The 17,242-nt window shown below is 35.7% G+C and overlaps 1 protein-coding gene across 1 annotated transcript in view; it reads left to right on the top strand.

Moving 5' to 3' along the window:
• Nucleotides 1–17,242, top strand: part of LOC136858261 (fibrillin-2) — a 529,944-nt gene that overhangs the window by 434,092 nt on the left and 78,610 nt on the right. Inside the window, exon 37 of the mRNA XM_067137663.2 lies at nucleotides 9,732–9,874. Coding sequence (XP_066993764.2) covers nucleotides 9,732–9,874 — 143 coding nt within the window. The remainder of the gene's footprint in view (nucleotides 1–9,731; nucleotides 9,875–17,242) is intronic.

Below are 17,242 nucleotides of genomic sequence, written 5' to 3'. Positions count from 1 at the left end.
TGCTGGATTACTTGAGAACGTTGATCTGCACTTACTGTTTTACCACACGTTTGGCAAAATAATACTTTTCCATCGGTAGTGAAAATGCTTTTAAATTCCACTAGATGTTGTTGAAGACGCGACCTTGTACTCGACTTCGCTTTTGGCATTATTTTGCAGGTTATGACACACGCATTTACGGTGAATCACTGTTTCAATAAAAAGAATAGCAGCGTACACTGAAGGAAATATTTCTTATAAATCCATACAAAATCACACAACCACGGGAATGATATATGGACCTGAACAGCTAACCTTACTCTTAGGAGTGATGAAATTCCACTACCTAATGGTGGGGCAATATTCGTCCGAGTTTCCCATGTCGTAACAGAATTACGTCACCTTATCTCTCCGTGATTGCCTTTCGCTGATATTCTATAAACAAAATCCGAGAGGGTTGACTCATAAAGAGTTGGAATGACATCATGCAAGGAAACATCTTGTGCAGCAAATCAAATCGCTGTCTAAATGTAACGACGTAGCCAGTGACCAGCAAGTTTTAGAATTTATGGAGGGAAGTCCATAAATAGCCTAAACATTCAGATACATTATGTTAAATACACTGTTAAAAACAATACCGTAATCGTAAAATGAAAATATGAGCATTGTTTTATAACACAGAAGCATTTTAAATTTTATTGATCAACAAATATTGCCGATTTATGTGCTTATTATAGATTTTCTTAAAATATGTATTTACATTTTTAAAAATGTGAAAATATGTGTTTTTATGTGAAATAAGATTCAGTTTTTACACTTGGGGATGCACAATAGGAATAATGAACTTCGTAACTTGCGTTAAAACTTACGCAAAAAAGAATATGTAATTACATAAAAATCCGCTCCCTAATTATCAGTGTCATTACATACTTCACCAACTTCATTTTAGAGAATACTTGTTCGCATATATATCTACTGCCAAAAATTGACAAGAGTCAAATTGCATTTCTATAAATACCGGGCACATATTTGCGATAGATTTGTGACGATAGAATTCTAATAAAGAAACACTCTTAAACTTACTTACATTTGTAAATTGTCATGGATCTCTTCTATACTTATGGAGAATGGAGAAGAATATAGATTGAAACTAAAGAGATTCTCTTTGAAATCTTGAAATCTGGTGTTGAATTCATGGCTTCTTTCTGAAAAACTTCCTACATACCTTTGAACATTTTGAACATTACACTTTTTCAGGCTCGTATTATTCTTGAAAGCAACTTCAGTAATCCCTCTGTTGACCTGCTGAGCCTAACACAGACGGAGAATTTCTTTCAGGGTTTTCTCCCTTAGCCTTTGGTGTCCAGTCACCTCAACCTACAAGGCAGCAGGTTGTACTCATATTTATCCCTGAATACTGGGCTGCCTCTTCCGCCATCTCCACTGTACCGAAGTCCACCTTCTCCGCTGTAGAAGCCATTGAAGTCTTCACTCGTAACCCTGAGCTGGGACCCTTATCAGATGTTACACACCGGGTCAGTGTGCTCTGGGACTCACATAGGCAAGGGCGCCACTCCCTGGGTAGGACTGCCTCCAAAATGGGTCCCTACCTGCTGGTAGATGAAGAATGGGATACTCTAAAGAAGGTTGTGGTTGTTACAGCAGAAAAAGTATGTGGACGACAGAATCAAATAAGAAAACCTAAAGAAACTGCATGGTGGAATGGTGATATTAAAAGGGCTATCAACAACAGAAACCATGCAAGAAGATCCTTATATCAAGCAGGAAAACGGGGAGATCAAGATGAAATAGAGGAGAAGCTGTCACTTTACAGAAAGAAAAAATTACAGGTCAAACAGTTGGTTGTAGCAGAAAAGCAGAAATGCAAGGAAGACCTGGCTACCAAAATAACGCAGGATGGAAATAAAAAACTGTTATACAGTATTGTTAAGAATAGAAGAACTCAAAATGAATCTATCCATTCTGTAGAACTTCCTAATGGTGAGGTGACTAGGGATAAGACCAAAATATTACAGGAGTTCCAAAGGCACTTTGAAACTTTGCTGAACTGTTATGAAAATATCACTCCATTAGATGACGAACCTTATGATTTTGGCAGCACAAATACCACTAGTCTGACATGGTTGGAAGTAGAAATAGCAATATTTAAGCTGAAAAAAAAACACATCAACTGGATCAGATGAATTAAGTGCTGAGATGATCAAAGCACTAGGAGAGGTAGGACAACAGTGGATGTACAGGGTACTAAATAGAATCTTGAAAGAGAATGTAATATCCAATGACTGGAAGCAAGGAGTCATCATCCCATTGTTGAAAAAAGGTTATAGAAAGAAATGTACCAACTACAGAGGTATAACTCAGCTGTCACATGGCCTCAAAATCTACGAATCCATCCTTGAAAGCAGGATTAGAAAATATGTTGAACCTACATTTGAGGAGGAACAACATGGATTTAGACCTCATAGATCAACTATAGACCTCATTTTTTCCACCAGAATGCTCTATGAGAAGTATTGGGAGAAAGTTAAAACACTTATAACTATTTTCCTGGACATCGAGAAAGCATATGACCATGTACCACGCAGGCATATTTGGGAATGTTTGAGACATAAGAAAGTGCCTGATGACATCATAGCGCGAGTACAATGATTATATGATGAAACCAAGTGTTGTGTCCAGGTCCAGGATGGAAGATCAGGTTGGTTTGAAACGAAGAGTGGAGTCCAGCAAGGAAGTTGTCTTTTGCCACTTCTCTTCATAATCATAATGGATGAAGTTTCAAAAGCAGTTAAGAGAAAGGATCCAACAACTAATGCCCTGGTTTTTGCTGATGATGTAATAGTATGGGGTGAGACAGAAGCTGAAGTACAAACTAGACTAGATCTCTGGCATGAAGCTTTTACAACCTTAGGTCTCAGAATCAGCAAAACGAAGACAGTTGGCTTGGTGGTGAGTAGAAACTCTCCAACTGTTCATCTAAGAATTGGAGATGAGGAGATGGATATTGTAGACAACTTCCAGTATTTAGGTAGTGTTCTGTCATCAGACAATACTATACATCAAGAGATTAGTAACAGAATACAGAAAGCTTCCAAATTCTATCACGCTGTACGTCAAATACTTTGGGAGGAAACATTTCCGTTAGCTTCCAAGATCAGCTTGTACAAAATATATCTAGTACCTATATTGACGTATAGCCTGGAAGCAGCAACACTTACTGGACCAACAAAGAGTCGTCTTCAGGCAACAGAAATGAAGTTCCTCCGTTCTTGTCTGAAAAAAACAAAAATGGATAAAATAACGAATGTGGATATCCGATAACAGCTTGGATTGGAAAGAAGCTTGCTGGAGACTCTAGAAGTGAAGATATTGCAAATGGTATGGTCACATGAAAAGAATGAGCCCTCACAGGACTCCTCAAACATATTTTGAACACACTGGGAAGAGAAGTGATGTTTGGGAAAAACAGACAATGAACGACCTTGAAATTAGAGATGTGAACTGGTGTCACATATACGAGCAGTATCTGTGGATGGATAGAACAAACTGGAGGAGGCTCGTACACAACTGCACCCAGCTTGCTGGAGCGAAGAAATGATGATGATGATGAGACTTTTTCAGGGCTGGAAAGTGCATGAAGTTGTTTGCTTTCAGTTGTAGTTCCTAACGTTGTAATTTTGTTTCAAAGGCCTTTATGTGATCAAACATAGAAGTGATCAACTTATCTTTACCTTGGAGACATAAATTTAGTTCATTCAGATGTGTTGCAACATCAACTGGGAAGGAAAAATACATCTTTGATGGATCATTAAATTTGATAATAGGTTTTCCCTTTTCCTCCATAAATGTCTGTATTCTTCAATTCCTATATCACAGATCTTGCAAACAAATAAAATTAACAGCTTTAATGATAACGTTCAAGAAATTATTTGAATTCTGTGATTTGGCACAGATATTTCTTGGTGAAGTAAGCAATAATATTGCATTACAAAAGCAAAAATTCAGGAGGCCCGTTGGTTGTTATAACTGGAAGACTAGTGAATTTCAATGTAAGATGGTTCAAAATGTCAATTACATTCCCCATCAATGGCTTTTGTGCAGCCTTTAAGAAGAACAAGAACAGCTGATTGTTTGGTATTATTAAAATATTTAGCAACTCCCCTGGTAACTGGCTTGTATTGCTAGCATTGCAACTCTCATCAGGTGTGAGAGAACAGCATTCAACATTTTTGGCTACACATTTTAATGTGGTCTGTACACCAGTAGCTAACTCATCTGTATGGCGAGCTACAGTCTGTCATGAAATTTAGAGAACTGCAATTTCTTGTCTGGACACATTATTTTGGCAACACTTTTGAGGCATTCTTTAACAAACCACTGTCTGAAAATGGTTTTGATTTCTTCACAATAACTTCTGCTATTACATAGCTCCTAGCTTAGGTGGACATATTCTCAAAGCACAGTTGTTGTCCCAAAAGTTTATATTTATGTTCAGTCACTTTGTTGTTACAAAATTGACACTCAAATTTATCATAAGAAGGAGCATGTTCGGAGTCATAATGTCTTTTAACATTATATTCTTTAAAAACTGAAACCACTTCTTCTTCTTCTTTTATGACCACATAGGATCACTTTAATCAGTCCGTCGTTTAGGTCTCTTTGAAGGGATTGTTCGGGCTTTGTGGTCCTCCCAGTACTTCTTCAGACACTCCGATCTTCATGCCCTTTCCTCAGTTGAAAATATGCATGTTGTTAGTTTGTTTTGTGTAAGGGTAAAGCGGAGGTTAGTATTCTTGAATTTTGCATTCAGTTTTATCTTATTTGTGGTGTCTTCTGTTGTAAGACCTATTTCCTTCAGATCATCTCTACTTCTCTGATCCATTTATATCCTGTTGTGGTATTTTTTGAGACAAGATTGTGTTGTACTAGTTGTTTCAGAAGTTTCGAATCCTGCATCCTCATGATATGTCCAAAGAATCCCAGTCTCCTCTTACGCATAGTATCTGTAATGGGTTCTAGCTCTTTGTGCATGACTTTGTTAGGTATTAACCACCACTGTCCATCTTTCAGGTATTTTTTGTTGATGCAGGTTCTTCCAATCCTCCTTTCAATTTTCTGAAGTCTGTCAGTCTTTGATTGTTTATTCAGGTGAAAAAGTGTTTCTGCTGCGTATGTAGCTTCTGGTTTTATAACTGTGTTGTAGTGTTTTATTTTTTAATTTCTTCTTCTTCTTTTATGACCACATAGGATCACTTTAGTCAGTCTGTCGTTCAGGTTTCTTTGAAGGGATTGTTCGGGCTTTGTGGTCCTCCCAGTACTTCTTCAGACGCTCCGATCTTCGTGCCCTTTCCTCAGTTGAAAATGTGCGTGTTGTTGGTTTGTTTTGTGTAAGGGTAAAGCGGAGGTTTGTATTCTTGAGTTTTGTATTCATTTTTATCGTTTATTGATAGACATTTTCTTTTGTAGATATCCCATGTTAATTTTTGTGCTTTAGCTAATCTATTTGTTCTTGTTTGGATTGAGATTTTTCATTTAGGTTATGTGTTGTTATTTCTCCAAGATATTTAAATTGAGTTACTATTTTGATTTTATTAACATTTATGGTAACTTCTTTTAGTTATGTTGGTTTTTGGGGCATAATTTCTGTTTTTTCAAATGATATTTTGAGGCCAATTTTATTTGCAATGTTTTGAAGTTCTGATATCTGGGTTCTTGCTTCTTTTATGACCACTGCTAGTAATGCTAAATCGTCAGCGAAACCCAGGCAATTTGTTTTGATTTTTCAGCCAATCTTTATTTTAGGGGGACATTTCCTAAACCATTCCCTCATTACCATTTCTAGAGCACAATTAAATAATCGTGGTGAGAGCCCATCTCCCTGCCGTAGTCCAGTTTTAATTTCAAATGTCTCTGATGTTTCACCCCTAAACTTCACTTTTGACTTGGTGTTAGTGAGAGTCAATTTTATCATGTTTATTAATCTGGGATGTAGTCCAAGGTGTCTTAAAATTTTGAACAGAGATTCTCTATGGATGCAATCATAAGCTTTTTTGAAACTACAAATGTTATCAGCATATCTCTATTTCTTCTCCTGTTATAGTCCATTATCAACTTAAGACTCATGATCTGATCAGGACAGTTCCTCCAGGGTCTGAAACCTCCTTGATATACTTCTAGTTCTTTCTCAAGTTGTAAACTTATCCTATTAAGGATGATTATTGAAAATATTTTGTATGTTATGTCTAGGAGTGAGATTCTCCTGTAGTTATTAGGGTCGGTTTTGTCTCCTTTTTTGTGTAGTGGGTAAATGAAGGCTGTTGTCCAGTGTTCTGGTAGTTCTTCTTTAATCCAGATAGAGACAAATTGTTGATGGAGAGCAACTTTTGCTGATGTTCCTGCATATTTCCAGATTTCCACAAAGGTCTGATCTTCTCCTGGCTCTTTGTAGTTTTTTTAATTTATTCAGAGCTTGGTAGACTTCCTTTATTGTTGGGGGATTGTTGTTTTCTGGTGGTGTTTTTATCGGGGTGTTGGTGTCCAAATGAAGGAGTTCTGTAGGTTCCTCACAATTTAAAAGCTTCTTGAAATATTTAGCCAGAATTTCTGCATTGTCTTTATTGTCATGAGCCATTTTCATCCTTCTTCAGTAGGGTTGGCAGTTCATATTTTTGGAGCTGCTTTCTGAAGGTTTTGTAGTAGTCCCTTGATTGAGTTTTATTGAACTGTTCTTCAGTTAACTGCAGTGTGTCCTTATGATGTCGTCTTTGTATTCCTCTTAAGACTTGGGTAGTTTCTTTTCTCTGTTTTACTAGATTTTGATAGGATATTTCTGTTTTTTGGGACTGATGTAATAGCCATGCCTGATGTCTTTTCTCCACTGTTTCATCACATTCACTGTTCCACCATTGGTGGGTTTTTTACGTGGTTTAATTGGAGCCAGGTCTTCTGCAATTTGTTTAAGGTTAAGTCTTCAAATTTGTCTGTGATTTTTATTTTTTCAGTTGCTTTCTGGCAATTTTTGTTGTTGATTAGCTGGGTATATCTATTTTCCTTTTAGTTTTAAGGGCTTCATTACATATTAAACACACTGCTTTGTTTTTCATTCCAGTATAAAATACAGATTTTTCCACCTGACATGAAATGGTTTGCCTTCATCCGCAAATTATATTTTCTTGCTACTAGTTGTAGAAGCCATAATCACCCCTTACTATTAACAATAATTGATATGAACAGACACTATTTGCACTGTTTTAAAATAGCACTAGAAATCAACACTGCTACTTAGACACCAATCTATTACAAATTGAGAATGTGAGAGCTCAGAGCTACATTATCACGTTTTTGCTGAAATATAAGACAGTAATCCAACACTTTCAAAGGTCCCAAGTACTGGCACTCAACAATGGATGAAGATTTCAAAGTGATGTGTGATTTATTACTAGGTATCATAAAAAATAAGAGTCTTGTTGGAAACCAGTGAGTAATAACAATAAATGAATAAAGGAACAAAATAAACTCTCTAAACATCTGCATGTCTATCCCATGATGGGAAACAGATGTCTTGGAATGAATTTAGGATTCACACAAAAATATCAGTGTTGTAGTTTAATTTTATTTTAATACGATTTGCTTTATTAAAAATTACATTAGGTTTTAAGTATGAGTACAGACTGCATTCAGAGTTGACAAGGGCTGTGTGTTGGATACACCTGTAAGAAAGAAAGACAAATATTTGTGTTCTCTATTTTATTTAAATCTGCATTGTGAAAATTTATAAAGCAAATGTGAAAATGTATATACCTTAGTTAATATAAACAGCAAAACGTACCATAATATAGATCGGTGTGCAAAACTTGAGGACTAAACAGGTTTTGTCCTATTGTACCTTACACTGTAGGAAGTGTGTATCTGTGAGAAAAATCATACCAGATGTGCTGTACTTCATAAGGAAATGAAAGGAATATATGAATAGTTTGATTAGGTTGAAGTAAATATCTATGCAGAAATTTTCTTTTAGGTGGTGCTGCTGCTGAAATTTTCTCATGCATAAGCAATTCTATACACTGCAAATATGTATGAACATTTTACCCATGATTAGGTAAATTACCATAATATTTGTGTTATCTATTTTATTTAAATTTGCATTATGAAGATTTATAAAACATGTATGGAAATGTACAGTATATAGTTAAGGTAAATAGCAAAACATACTATAATATACATTGGTGTGCAAAACTTAAGGACTAAACAGGTTTTGTCCTAATGTACCTTACACTGTAGGAAGTGTGTATCTGTGTGAAAAATCATACCAGATGTACTGTACTTCATAAGCTGCAGAGGTATTAATCATAATGAATACAAAAGCTTAGTTTTATTTTTCAGAAACAGTTACATAGCACATGACCTAATGCAATGCCCCTATGCCAGAAATATAAAGAAGAACAGTAGTCGTCAGTCAACTTTTCCCCATGCGCGTATTAACTTGCTGCGTTCCTGGATTGATGCAGCTGTCTATATGCAAGATTATCTCTGTGACTTAATTGAAATGATGTCAGTGATGCTGTAAAATATTTAAAGCATGTCATAAATAAGTTACAGAATTGTGAGAAATGTTCAATAAATTTCCTACTTCTTTGAAATAATTTGAGAAAAGACTAGGGAATCTGCCACCTTGGCAACATTCCTAAATGCAGATTATTGATAACTGAAAGTTGGAGGGGCGGTGGGGGGCGGCAGGGAAATACAAAGACAAGTCAACATTGGAAGAGGGAGCAGTAGAAAAGGAGAAAGGACAATAACAATCTCCATATCTTCATCTACTGTCATATTCAAATAGACAGGCTCTCTCTCCTCGTCATTTCCAATTCTTATACATGTTTGCATTGTTAGTTCTTCCTCTGTTAATGGCCCATATGGCCTTTAGTTTGGTTGTGGCAATTATCAGTCATGTTATCATTGTTTTTCACTTTAACTTTCAGTTTTGCACACTTGTGTTGTATTATGTATTATTTATTAATAAACCAAACCAAACCCCATGGCACTACAGCCCTTGAAGGGCCTTGGCCTACCAAGCGACCGCTGCTCAGCCCGAAGGCCTGCAGATTGCGAGGTGTCGTGTGGTCAGCACGACGAATCCTCTCGGCCGTTATTCTTGGCTTTCTAGACCGGGGCCGCTATCTCACCGTCAGATAGCTCCTCAATTCTAATCACGTAGGCTGAGTGGACCTCGAACCAGCCCTCAGGTCCAGGTAAAAATCCCTGACCTGACCGGGAATCGAACCCGGGGCCTCCGGGTAAGAGGCAGGCACGCTACCCCTACACCACGGGGCCGGCATTATTTATTAATATCATAATATAATTCTCATATTCAGATAATGTACATGAATTTCACATAAAGCATGTATTACTTATGATACAAGCAGGCATGTATTTTTGAGATCTCCTTTGCTGAGTTGAATTCATTAAACTTGTAATTACAGCTATTAATATTATTATAATCCTTGGACTGAAATAAATAAGCATACTGTTAAACTAAGCTGTTTCTTTTTGTATTTTGTAACAAAACATTATTCTCAGAACCTTAATGTGAAAGACTATACGAAGTCAATTCAGAAATTAATTTCAACTTTTTGTTAACTGAATGTTCTTGATTTCTAATGAACTCCTCTATTATAAGGGAAGTTCTAGTAATTCTCATAATCTTACATGAAAATTTTTCTTTGTTACTGCAGATATTGATGAGTGCCAAATGCTTTCCTTATGTCGCAATGGACGCTGCAGGAATGTTATGGGGTCATTTCACTGTGAATGTGCAGATGGATATATTTTAGCTGCTGATGGTCAAAATTGTCGAGACATAGATGAATGCCGTGAGGTATGTTAATTTTGAAATCATATCATTTCTCTGTTTGATAGAAACTCTATTGATATTCATACTGTACTTTCTATCTATCTATCTATCTATCTATCTATCTATCTATCTATATCATAAATGTTACATAATAAGCGGCCATACATTGCTTCAAAAATAGCCCTCGACTGCTCATCGGAACCACGGAGATAGGACTCCATAATATCCGTAAGTCAATATAAAACAACTCATCTCCAAACATCAAACAAGGATTCTATTCCAAAGGAGTAGATTTCTTGGTGGCAAGATACGGCAATGAACAAAATCTCGAACACTACTACCTACATACAACGTTACACATAATGTGCTGACGTTCATATTAAATTGACAAATAAGTGATAGGATAACAAACTATGAAAGAATAAGATCTACTTTAAATTATTGTTTCTCCTATTTATTATCAACATAGAGACGCATGAGAGGTAGATCTTACCATTATAAATTACATGTGCAAACAAAGGTAATCGGTAATACAGTCGGTAAGCGGTGACATCGACAACAATGTGCCGCTAACAGAATCAGCTGACTACCATAATATAAGATGCATACTTAAGAAAATAAACTCATGAGATCTTGAACACTTGTTATATAAGATATTCCACATCAATGATCAAATGTTTATTCATGAGTGAGGCTGTAGAAATGTTGAGATCCAAATATTAGTATACAATGAAAGTACAAATCCTCAGTAGTCCATAACACTGAGTGAGTTTACACTCATATCTTACAAATATTCACTGTGTACAAAACCAAAGTTTATTATACACATAGCCTATTATCAAATTCATGTTGACTTGAATAATTTCCTATATCACATTTCTAAGTATGCAGTAGTAAGATAACTCATGTTTCTCGTATATAAAACAGCTGAGGCGATCCTACACTTTATTACAAAATGAGTCATTCTTGTATCACATATAACGGTAACTAAATGTGGATACCTCACAATATACTCTTGAGTATGATTTGTACCTTGTAATCTATAACCAAATTAAGTTTATACATAAATATCATGAAATAGGTTTATATTCTCAACCATAGAATGTACGAGTAGTATAATATAATGTTGTTTTACACTTTAATGGTATATTCTCTCATATGACCATAAAAATGTGGGGTTTATTTTCATATGCATCCCTAGGAACAAGTATGTGTGTGGTTTATTTTCTCCTTTGACCGAACTACCAACAATTATCCTACATTCCTTGAAAATACAAAGATTCTTCAGTATAATTAAAATATAAATCAGTTATCAGAAATACTTAAAAACATACAAGTTGAAATAACAACATAATTTGAAAGAAATCACCAACAAGAAAGAAAACAAAGCAAAAAGCAGCCAAACATAATCAAAAGTAAATAAACGGTGGCCATGTTGAATTCCAAGACCTCAATAATGGACAATCGGAATAAATATCAATGTCGCTTTGAGCCTGTAATGTCCATATGTGAAACAACAAAAATACACACAAATATCTGTACATCCGTTAGCTCCTCCTGAAATAAAATAAATGAGAATGCGCACTACAAAATGATCAAAGCTACTAGACATGCATATTCAAACATGCATTAAACTTAGAAGATTCCCTTCCAATTTATGACCGAAATTATCAAATATTTCACTAGTGTGTTTTCATACAGATGATCATCATATTCCTCTGTACCAAATGTACACTGCAATCATGTGGGAAATATATCGTCATGGAATTATGCCACTGGTCTCAATGCCTGTAAATAATATACCTGCTTGGGGTGGACTCTTAGTTTATTGGAAATATTCAGACGATTCCTCATCATATCACAGGCATTCATCTCACTAATTATACAACGATATTGTTACCTCTGTATCTCTTCAATATCAATGACACAATACTCGTGGCTTATATATCGAAGACTTCACCCTCTCAAAATACATATATGGCTATCATTAGTAATTACTTCACGAAGAACCTATTCTTTCTGTATTACCCTCTTATTGTTCATCATATCATTCCCTTATATGATGCTAGTTTCTTTATTTCATACCGAAGAACCTATTTCTCTCATACTGCCACAGTTTATTATCACACATGCCATGGTAATGTATATCTCATAATTCATGTACCTAGAAGAGCAAGCCTTACTTAAGTGACTTCGACGATCACATCCCCATTATTAACATCATAAATACTTCCATATTTCGTTATTTGAAATATTATGAAGGTCACACCCTCAACTATTTAATAATCATAGATAATCGTAATTGTATCCCAATGCATGGTACATTCTCAATAAGACCATACAATCCATCTTAGAGTAACTCATTTAAAGACTCCTAATCCTGGTTATTGCACAAAATTAAAAGCAATACAATTCAATACAGTTACATTAATATTTGATAGCTGTTGGTGATTCTATAGTTTCCTCCAAATTAGTTACCCTGGCTCATATTTGGTGCAAATAAAGTTATTATTTACATAAACATAAAAAGGAATCTTCAGACAAATAACTATCTACACAATACAGGAATGAAAAATACTTATCTTTGCAGAGTATTATTGGTTATTCAACCATAATTGTCAATATTTCCACACCCCATTATTCTGGTTTAGCAGCACATATTACATTGCAAACTTTGTCCACATGCCAAATGATTTAGGTATCTGCAATCAATCAATATTGATCTGCATTTAGGGCAGTCACCCAGGTGACAGATTCCCTATCTGTTGCTTTCCTAGCCTTTCCTAAATGATTTCAAAGAAATTGGAAATTTATTGAACGTCTCCCTTGGTAAGTTATTCCAATCCCTAACTCCCCTTCCTATAAATGAATATTTGCCCCAGTTTGTCCTCTTGAATTCCAACTTTATCTTCATATTGTGATCTTTCCTACTTTTATAAACACCACTCAAACTTATTCGTCTACTAATGTCATTCCATGCCATCTCTCCGCTGACAGCTCGAAACATACCACTTATGATATAGATGTTGATTCCCATAGGGGCTAGGTACCAACTGATGAGCCCAGCCTAGCACACGAGGGCGAAACGCTGGCAACCAGGAATGAGTTAGCTGGAAAATTTATAATGTCCAATAACGGACCATTTATATTGGTATTACATACCACTTAGTCGAGCAGCTTTTCTTCTTTCTCTCAATTCTTCCCAACTCAAACTTTGCAACATTTTTGTAACACTACTCTTTTGTCGGAAATCACCCAGAACAAATCGAGCTGCTTTTCTTTGGATTTTTTCCAGTTCTTGAATCAGGTAATCCTGGTGAGGGTCCCATAGCATTTCACCTGAAACTGAAAATTATTTTTAGGACCCAATTTTTACAATATGCATACATATCTATGACCAGTTAATACAACAAATACTTGCCTTGGAAGATATACCTGAAGTATTACAATGAATTTTACAATATTTAAAGGATTTATATCTAATACTTATTTCTAGTACACTAGTATTCTACAAGTTATTCACGGTTCACATTTACTATGCCACACAATGTGATACATGTTTCACTCATGAGTAACTATTCTCCTCAAATTTCATATTAAATAAATCACTTGTGCACATAACACCGAATATTTCCTCGGATTAGGTGCATAGATTTTACTTCTGTTTGTATTCCAATTCACTGCGTTCGCTTATAGCATTGTTCATTGTTGTCCAAAGGCAGATTTGTAGAATAATTCAAAATGGTCATAATTCACGGCCACCAATATCAAATCAACTGAAAGTTCACCAAAATTCACACATAAATTAGCAGCTTTTCACAATCGTGCACCAGCATCTCACATAATGTCCGACTCGTTGGCTGAACGGTCAGTGTACTGGCCTTCGGTTCAGAGGGTTCTAGGTTCGATTCCCGGCCGGGTCGGGGATTTTAACCTTAATTGGTTAATTCCTACGGCACGGGGTCTGGGTGTATGTGTTGTATTCATCATCATTTCATCCTCATCATGGCGCGCAGGTCGCCTACGGGCGTTGAATAGAAAGACCTGCACCTGGCGAGCCGAACCCGTCCTGGGATATCCCGGCACTAAAAGCCATACGACATTTCATTATCTCACATTATATGTCACTAAATTGCACATCATTCTGCCGTTGAAATTATAAGTCTCCATTACAGCATAAAACAGACTGGTAATCTACTGGCATTGTTGTTACGATCAGACGTGAAGATGAACTTAATAGGAACACTAATTCCATAAGAATGACAATGGCTTGCTAATTATAAGATGCAGCTTGCATGGAAGATCTGCCACTCTAATCTTTCATTGTCTTCATAACTGTTGTCCTTTGGTGTGGTTCAACTGGTATCTGTATACTGTTGTCTTAGTTGTTATGTTCCGACATGGGCATTATTGAAGTTGAACCGTCTGATTTTTAGTCTGTGAAATGAATAATACAAATCGAATTAAGGTTGAAAAATGGTGACTAACAGGAACAACAGTCCTGGGTTAAGTTACATTACGTTACGTTACATTTTGTTCTACATAACTTAATCTAAATATTGTTCCTGTTAGTCACCATTTTTCAACCGTAATCCAATTTGTATTATCCATTTTACAGACTAAAAATCAGACGGTTCAACTTCAATAATTCTTATGTATATCAGCCCGTGTCGGAACACAATAACTAAGCCAACAGTATACAGATACCAGTTGAACCACACCAGAGGACAACAAAACATTGAAACAGAAAGACCTCCAGCTGAAGACTGTTTTAACGATAAACATTTCACAGTTTTTTAACTTTCATCATGTTTTTTAAAAACTTTTTAACTAACATTTCATTTTGTGTTTCCTATGTTTTTAATTCATTTTACATGTCTTACTGAGGATGACCCAATGCCGGGTCAAAACATGTCTATTTATGTGTGAAGTTTTGTCTTAATTGGACATAAAATATATAGTATTGACTAGGAGGATTAAAATAGTTTTGTACAAATTTGTAAGAAGTTCAACTGTCAATATGGATTTAACCTGAGATTCATATTCTGTAATGACATTCACATCTCAATAGAATCACTTTCAAATACCACTTTGGCTTCACAAATACATGCACTATCTTCTTCAAGTTTTGTAACAACATCTTTTACTTGATTGAAATTCTCCTGATAAAATGAAACTGCAGATAACCATGTTCCCCACCTAGTTATGACAGGTTCCAGTTGCAGAACAGCTTCAGTCAGGCAATCTCTGTAGAAATGGACACAGGCTGCTGATTTGAGAAACACCTTTTTCCACTTGCAATTAAATCGTAAACAGCTGAAAATTTCTTCCGCAGTACACTGCAATGTATGTGCTAAGTAGGTAAAATACTTGTAGGGGTTTTGCTACCTTTGACATATAAGCAGCTGCATCTGTGACCATTACAAACACCTTGCAACAATTATTTTCAATTTCAGTTGGCCACAGAAGTTGCAGAGGATCATTTACATATCTTGCTGTTGTCAAAATCAAATCAAAATCTCTTTATTTGCAAATGAGGTGTCTACCTTGGTAGCAAGTGGTACACTAAAATACATTATTGTCATGCCCTAAATATTAAATTAACAAAAGAAGAAAATTTTCCTATAATACAATATTATACAATTTACGCTAACAATTTTTTCTATTAAACACACAGCTCATCCTTAACAAATTTATATTGTTTAAAAAATTCTACTTATAATATCTCCTGTACTACTTACAAATATAGTCAACTAATATACAGTAAGTGGAATTACTTCAAATGATACTATACAACTTGTATAAGATTAAAATTTATACTGCATTTTTTTTTTTTTACCCATTCTGGAATCTAAGTAGCATAACAACCTGCTGCTTCTTAACCAGAGCCCCTTTTGCCACCACTTTTCAGAGTTCCTGAAGGGCCTTCACAGCTACCGTAGCGGTCCCAGGACCCTCGAAGTCCCCACTGTACTTCACCCCTACAGGCAGTCCCCTACTTTGGCTGTCCAAAGTCCTTAGACCAGGGGATGGAATTAATTTATTCACACACATTTTTTATTTACATTAACCTGCACTGGTCGAATGCCCTCTAACATTTCATTTATTTTCTCTGTTGCTGTTTATTCTCTTCTTGAATATCTGTACAGATTTTGGAAAAGGATCAAACACTACCCTGGTAAATTGTTCCACTCCTTCACACCCATCCCAATGAATGAAAATTTACCCCAATTGCTTCTGCTAAAATTCCTTCTAATTTTATATTTGTGGTCAGTCCTGCCGATATAATTATTTTCCAACTGAAGCCTCTCACGGATATCTCCCCATGCTGCTTCTCCTGTATAGGCTCTATATAATCCTATAAGTCTAGTTTTCTCCCTTCTCTTACTTAAAGTTTCCCACCCAAGTTCCTTTAACATTTCTGATACACTACTGTTTCTCCTGAAATCCCCTGTTACAAATCTTGCTGCTTTCCACTGCTCACTATCTATTTCTTTTATTAGGTATTCTTGGTGAGGATCCCAAACACTGTTTGCATATTCCAATAATGGGCAAACCATAAGTAACTTTTCTCTTCTAATTCTTTGTTGCATCCTTTAAGTAGCCTCATTATGACATGTAACGATCTGTATGCTTTCCCAACAATGTCATCCACATGATCCTTCCAGTGCAAATTACTTTCAAATCTCACAACTAAGTATTTGCACTTGCCATCTTTTGGAATAACTACTTCATCCAAAGTATATTCAAATTCAGTTTGTAAATGTTGTAACAGTTGATTTGCCTCCATTAACCCTCATATTATTCTCTTCAACCCATTGTTGGATACTCTCAAGGTCCCTTTGTAATTCTGAACAATCCTCAATGGTATTTATTTCCCTATAAACAATTATGTCATCTGCATACAATCTTATTTTTGATGTTATATTATTCCCTAAATCATTTACGTATATTAAGAAAAGTAATGGACCGATTATACTACCCTGTGCAATTCCCTTCCAAACTTTCTCTTCCTGTGATACATTATTTCCTACTTTGACTTTCTGAATCCTTGAATTTAGAAATGTTTTTATCCAACGTGTAACCCTAACGTCCAATCCTATTCCCTCCAATTTCTTTAATAATATTCCATGTTCCACTATATCAAAGGCTTTGGAAAGATCTATGGCTATGCAATCTAACTGGCCTCCTGAATCCAATTGATCTGATATGTCCTGCTGAAATCCCACCAGTTGTGCCTCACAAGAAAATTCCTTTCTAAATCCATACTGGCTCCTCATGAACTAATTTTTATCATCACACATCCCTCTGATGTACTTTGATATTAAACTCTCCAGTATTTTACAAACTGTACTGGTCAGGTTGATTGGTCTGTAGTTCTCTGGTTTCCTT

The sequence above is a fragment of the Anabrus simplex genome, chromosome 1 (genome assembly GCF_040414725.1).
Source record: "Anabrus simplex isolate iqAnaSimp1 chromosome 1, ASM4041472v1, whole genome shotgun sequence".
Lineage (NCBI taxonomy): Eukaryota > Metazoa > Arthropoda > Insecta > Orthoptera > Tettigoniidae > Anabrus > Anabrus simplex.
The sequence above is the reverse complement of the archived record's forward strand: the minus strand, read 5'-3'. Positions and strand labels throughout refer to the sequence as shown.